Source organism: Eurypyga helias, unplaced genomic scaffold (genome assembly GCF_000690775.1).
Source record: "Eurypyga helias isolate BGI_N326 unplaced genomic scaffold, ASM69077v1 scaffold10673, whole genome shotgun sequence".
NCBI lineage: Eukaryota > Metazoa > Chordata > Aves > Eurypygiformes > Eurypygidae > Eurypyga > Eurypyga helias.
The window spans coordinates 16,873-22,929 of record NW_010241860.1 but is presented as its reverse complement, the minus strand read 5'-3'; the positions used below and the strand labels follow the sequence as shown (position 1 = coordinate 22,929).

At 52.1% G+C, this 6,057-nt stretch overlaps 1 protein-coding gene across 1 annotated transcript in view; it reads right to left on the bottom strand.

The window, feature by feature from the left end:
* Window positions 1-6,057, bottom strand: part of CASZ1 (castor zinc finger 1) — a 47,498-nt gene that overhangs the window by 34,550 nt on the left and 6,891 nt on the right. Inside the window, exons 2-3 of the mRNA XM_010148886.1 lie at window positions 4,614-5,454; window positions 1,642-1,710 (exon numbers count right to left, since the gene is read on the bottom strand). Coding sequence (XP_010147188.1) covers window positions 1,642-1,710; window positions 4,614-5,454 — 910 coding nt within the window. The remainder of the gene's footprint in view (window positions 1-1,641; window positions 1,711-4,613; window positions 5,455-6,057) is intronic.

Sequence of the window (6,057 nt, the reverse complement as noted above, 5' to 3'; positions counted from 1 at the left end):
AGGGGGGGAAACAACCCAACCCAAACTAGCTAAGTAAGAGGTTTTGTTTTGTTGTGTGAGAGAATGGATTATCCCTGGGCAGCTTTTGGCACTGGCTTTGGCAAACTCATTAAGCTAATTATGCAGTACAGACATAGAGTGTCGTGCCTCTCTCCCCCCCACCCCTTGATTTTAAGGCTTTAAACTGTTTTTAAAATTGTGTGTAAATTGAAGGGAAGTGGCTGTGCTGCCAACGGGCGGCTTGCGGAGGTTTTTAAGCAGGATGTGGTGTCCCTTAGCGATCTCACAAGCCTCCCTCCGTTACCTGCCTGACCCAGGGGAAGGGGCTTGCAGAGCGCTACGAGGAGTGGATGTGGGGGAAGTGTTTATACAGTGCTCTGCTTGAAAGGGAGCTGGCGACAGAAAGCGTGGCATCTGCTCTCTCACTGCACCTCTGTGAGTCCTGCAATCTCAGGGATAGGAGGGTGCTGCTCCTTCTGCCCCCCACAAAGCTGGGCTTAACCCCCTGCTTTCCGCCCTGGCCTCTCCCAGGAGGCAGCAAACTGCTGGGGGAGCTGCTTGTGGTGGGGTGGGAGTCCGTCCTTCCCCACGTGCTCCCCTCTATATCGGGGATTTGGGCGAAAGGGATGGAAGGGAAATCTCCTCTCGTCCCGCTCTCCAGCGAGGGAGAGCACTGCTGCCACGCTTTTCCCCTGCTGATGTGCCAAGACCTTCCCTTGCACCTTCCTAGCAGCTGACTGTCTCCCGCAGGGAGACTCTCTGGCAAGGTGGGAAAGCACACTACACATTTCCCTCCCCTCTGGTTAATAAGCGGGTGGGAACAAACCCTTCAGTTTATCTCTGGAGAGAAGTGTTTGCTGCTTCCCTGACTGGTGTCCTTCTGTATACAAGGGGTAGCGAGCTTCCTCAAAGCGCAGCTGGAGGATTCAACAGGCCAGGGGCAAAGGCTAATGGACCCTTTACACCATGAGCTATAAACCAGGCAGGTGTTATGCAATAATCTCCTCTGTCCCTCTGGCTCTCACGGCATTACTCACTCTGTCTCACCACAACAGCCTTGGGCTCCCTCTCAGCATCGCTCGCTCCTGACCTAAGCTTGCCCACGGCTGTGAGGAGGTGCCCTGTCTGCACCAAACTCAGTGAGGGTTTCTCATATAAACGAGCTGCAAACATTTCTAGGATAAACATCCCACGGTGATGCCAAGACCTGCCTAAACTCGAGTCACTTGTGAGTTCCTCCAGCCTAGATTCTCGGAGGTGAGATGTTCTCTGCTTGCCTCCTGCAGGCACTGGACACGGTAGGGGAAAAGGGCTGGAGACAGCACAGCAATGGACAGCAGGGATGACAGTCACGAGAGAGCACTCCCATTTAAATCCTGGGCTTCTGCAGCCAAACATTTTTCCACTATTTGTCACAAAGTCTAACAGCTCTGGGGAGCTGAGCGTGCTCTTGGCATGCTCGTGCACCTCTCACAGCTACTGCTGAGGGGAATGGAGCAAGTAGAGATGCCAGAGGGAAATGGAAGTGCCAATGACTGGATTAAACACTTGATCCAGATGGACAGGACCTCATCTCTCCCACCACCATTCCACCCTCTTCCTTCCAGCCCTTTCCCCAAGAAAGTCAAGAGTTTTGCCTACCTGGCAATATACTTCTGGTAAATATTTACGTCTTCGCTGACAGCTGGTTTGTCAGTGGGTAATCCATTCCTAATGAGAAACACAGAGGGCAGAGCTGGTTAGCACACGGAACAGGGCACAGTCTAAGCTCCTTGTTTCTCGCACACACCACTGACACATCAGGAGAGAGGGCCCGGGGAACAGTACCCACCAAAGGTGCCCAGAGGTTTAACCTCCCTCCCCCTAACACTTCAAAATCCGGTCTCTTCTTTTCCTAGGGGACCATACAGTGCCCCTACTGCCCCTCCTGTGTGTTCCCTCTTTGCAGGACTTGGAGACACTGAGAAAAACCATGAAAACCTGTTTCCACAGAAAAAGCTGAATGCCCATAGCCAAAGAAGCGGTGGCCACCTGAAAAGAAACACCCCCCAGAAGAACCTCGCAACACTGCCCTTGCAGGCTCGCCAGGGCCATGGAGACAGAGTGGGGGAAGAGTCTGCTTTGGCCATGCTGCGAGCTACCGCACACTTCCTAATGCCAGCAGGCAGAGTGTAGTCCTACCCGCTCCTGGCAACGTGGCTACAGCCCCCGAGATGGGGCTTTAATCGCCTCTTTTTTCACACAGATACCCCAACTCCCACAGACAGGTGGGGCAGCAAAGGTATTTTTGTATTCTAGTCAACGAGAAAACCAACCCAACTGCACCCAACTCTCCCATTAGCCTGGGTTACTTAACATCGTTGGGAAGCAGACAGAAATTACCTCCTCAGTGAGGTCAGCAAGAGGAAGAGGAGATACAGGGCCAGAGTCCAGCCTACCTATGAGGCAGTGGCACACCAACACAATCCCAGACAGGCTGCGTGCAGTCTTCCCTCTCAGTTTTGCTCACACCCAACCTCCCCTCCTACTCTGACAGCTCTGTAGCCTGGTTTAAGCAAGGACACTTTCGCACAGAGTTCACTTCTAGTAGGTAGATTAGTTCAGAGCAGGTTAATAGCATTAGATGTTTAGAGAGTTAAAACCCACGGCTAGGGTATATGTGCCTATGTGGGAGACTAAGGGGTAATTCCTGCCTGGTTATTTGGTCCCAGTGGGGCCTGTGAATGGAAAGCAGGTCCCAGATGCCACAGTCAGCTCTTCCTCCACCAGCAAAATTAATGGGCTGCTTTCTTTTATCATGAAAGCCTGGAAGCAGCCTGAAGGAGAAGGGAGCAGATCCCTTTCTGTATTCCAGTGTGTGATCAGGACACTGGGAGCTGCTGGGGTGAAGGCCCTGGTCACCTCCATTCCTGTTGCAGCCCCATCATGATGCCCCAGTTGACAAGCCCTGTGGCTAGACGAGGGATCACCATGGTGCTGCAAACCCACATCTGCAAGTGGTGGGAAATAAGCAAGAGAAAGGAAATCAAACTGGGAACCCAGTGCAATGCTAAAGCAGATATGAAGAAGGTCACAGCTCGCCCAGCACAGCTTTGGGATGGCCACTGATCTCCAGGCAGCTGAGCGTTCTGCAGACTCTTCAGGCACCGGGTCGCTGGCCAAGTCACCCATCACAACAAGGCACTGTGCCTACAGGAATATTTACAGCACAGTGCTCTGCAGTAACAGGAGTCCCTGCCTGCCATCTGGAGCGCATACAGGGTTCATCCTGAGCAGGGCTAGATGCAAATGCTAATAATCCTCTGCCCTTTCCCATACACCTTAACCTCTGCAGACTCTTCAGGCACCGGGTCGCTGGCCAAGTCACCCATCACAACAAGGCACTGTGCCTACAGGAATATTTACAGCACAGTGCTCTGCAGTAACAGGAGTCCCTGCCTGCCATCTGGAGCGCATACAGGGTTCATCCTGAGCAGGGCTAGATGCAAATGCTAATAATCCTCTGCCCTTTCCCATACACCTTAACCATAGAGCTCCCAAATCTGTCAGCAGGCTGTTTAGGGAAATGACTGCTTCACATGGAGGACCTCTGCCTTCCAGGCATGGAAACGTGGAAAGTGGGGGATGCAGACTTGCCTGAGACTGCTAAGAGCATTCGAGTGGGGATTCAGCCCCAGGCCTCCTAGGTCCATACAACAGCCTTCCTCTTTACCAGAGGGCAAAGCAGTAGGGCGCGTGTCATGGCATTTGCCACAGAAGTGCCAGCCAGAGGTCCCAGACTTCCTACAAACGACCCCGCCGGATCTCACCGTGGACTAAGTAAACCCAAACGATGACAAGAAAGCTGAGAAGTTCCTCCCTGTTTGCAGCCTCACATATATTTGTAGCTTTTCTACAGCTGCCACCTCTGGAATCCATATTGAAAAGTAATCCAAGGTTTGGCAAGGCCTTTGGATGTCTCCAGTCAATGGCAGCACTGCAGAGATCGCCAGCAACGTATGTGTAGGAGGTTATTAGTGGTAATTGGGCTAATGAGTTTGCCCAGTCTGGGGGGTAATTGAATCACCTGTATTTGTGTAAGGAACAAACAAATTGAGAAGAGACAGGCCTGGCCCCACAGAAGTACGTATATGCCTAAGTCCTATGAAAATTGATGGGAATTAGGCACCAAAATGTTTTCTGAGTTCTGGGACAAACAAAAGGCCCTGTCTTGCTAACAGTAAAGTCAGTGGAGTTTTGCCATTGAGTTAAACAGAAACAAGAACAGGTTCTCCGACAGACACCTTGGGGAACCACGAGAAGGAGAAAGTAAAATAGTTACAACCTTGGCCTTGAGTGCTGGCAGCACCACAGCCCCTCATCTTTCATTTTAACATACCAACCCAGGAGCTGGTGGGCGCCGGATTTGTGGCTGTGACTGCTGATGGCAGGCCACATCCTTAGTGCAAATTAGACAAACAGAGGTGTAAGGTGCCACAGAGGAGCAGACAGAGCCAAAGAACCATCACACGGACAGTGCGGTATTTACCATCACACGGACTGGAATTGCCCACTGATCCACACACAGACTTTAGGTACCAGTACAAGGATAAGAAAAGCGTGAGGGCACTTACTTTACTGTAGAGACTGTTCCAGTTGTGATGGAGTCTGTCTTGGAGAACGTTGATTTCAGGTACTCAGGAGTGTTGAATGGCAATGAGACAGCCTGCTCTGGCCCAGCTACGGGAGTGCTGCTGGGGGTACTGGCGAGGGGAGCAGGGGCCAGGCTGGGTGTTGGAGCTTTTACTGGAGTAAGCTTCTGAATGTTCCTCACATCATACTTGGAAGGACGGCCCACCTTGCCTGTCTTGAAGGCGATGGCTCCTCCCATATCTGGGCTTCCTTCTCCAGGCTTGAAAAGGTGCAAGTACTTGACATTTTCTAGGTCATACTTGGAGGCCTTCTTGTAAGTGTTGCCGTTTTGTGGCCTGATGCTCTCGCCCGTCTTCAGCTTCTGAATGAAGAAGTCATATTTGGAGGCCCGTGACATCAGGCCCTGCATCTGGGAACTGCTGGGAGAGGGCAGCGGCAGGATGGTGGCTTTGGTCTCCGTCAGCATGGAGGCATCTGGACCTGGTACCCGAATGGGCTGCGCCAGCACCGAGGAAGCTTCTTTGCCCAGCTTGGAGCCCAGCTCCTCAGATTTGGCCAAGTGCATTGGCCAAGAGAGCTGCTCTCCAGCTTTCAGTTTGCGGATGTACTCCTCGTACTTGGAGAAGCGGGCTCGTTTGCTCATGGCATCTTCGCCAGGGAGAGAGGCAGCAGTCGCAGTGGCCTCTGAGGTAGCAGCGTTCAGCTTGTCAAAGCTGATCTTGCGGGCCAGCTCATCCCGCATGTTCTGATCGTCGTAGCCGAACATGCCCAGGAATTCATTCATGGTGGTGGCGGCATAATCCCGCAGCGATGAAGCTTCCCCTGCAGAGAACCAAAGTGAGAGTCATGCAAGGCGTTGAGTTTTCTTCTCCTCCCATACCAGCACGAGTATCAGGGAGGGGGAGTAAGGGGAGAGAGGAACATGATCTACTGACGTTTGGCTCACTTGTTAGGTTTTACGACTCTTAAATTAATTTGTTTAAAAAAAAAAAAGTAATTAATACTGGGGTAAAATAAAAAGAGTTCATCAATGCCAGGAAAATCAATTTCCTAAATGTTCTAGCCGATGGCTTTTCAGTACATTAAACAAAGTTTCATAAATGTCTCTGCACTCTTGCCTTGGCCTAATATGAAGAAAAAGCAATTTTACTGGAAGTGAGACCAACGCCAGTGTGCTGAGGGTTGTGCAGTTCTGTCCTTGCGTGGGTTTGTGTGGGGAAGGAGGTGCACAGAGGGCAGACGGCAGGGTGTCTGCGTGTGTACGGGGGGTGGAAGCATGTGAGAGACGCTCAGCGTGTGGGTGAGCAGTAGGGCTGAGAGCAGGCAGGACGCACGGCGTGAAACAGGCACGGGAGACAGGGCAAGACATGCATGGGGTGGAGCAGGAGGAGGGCAGCGTGGAGCAGGGCAGAGCGGAGCAGGGCA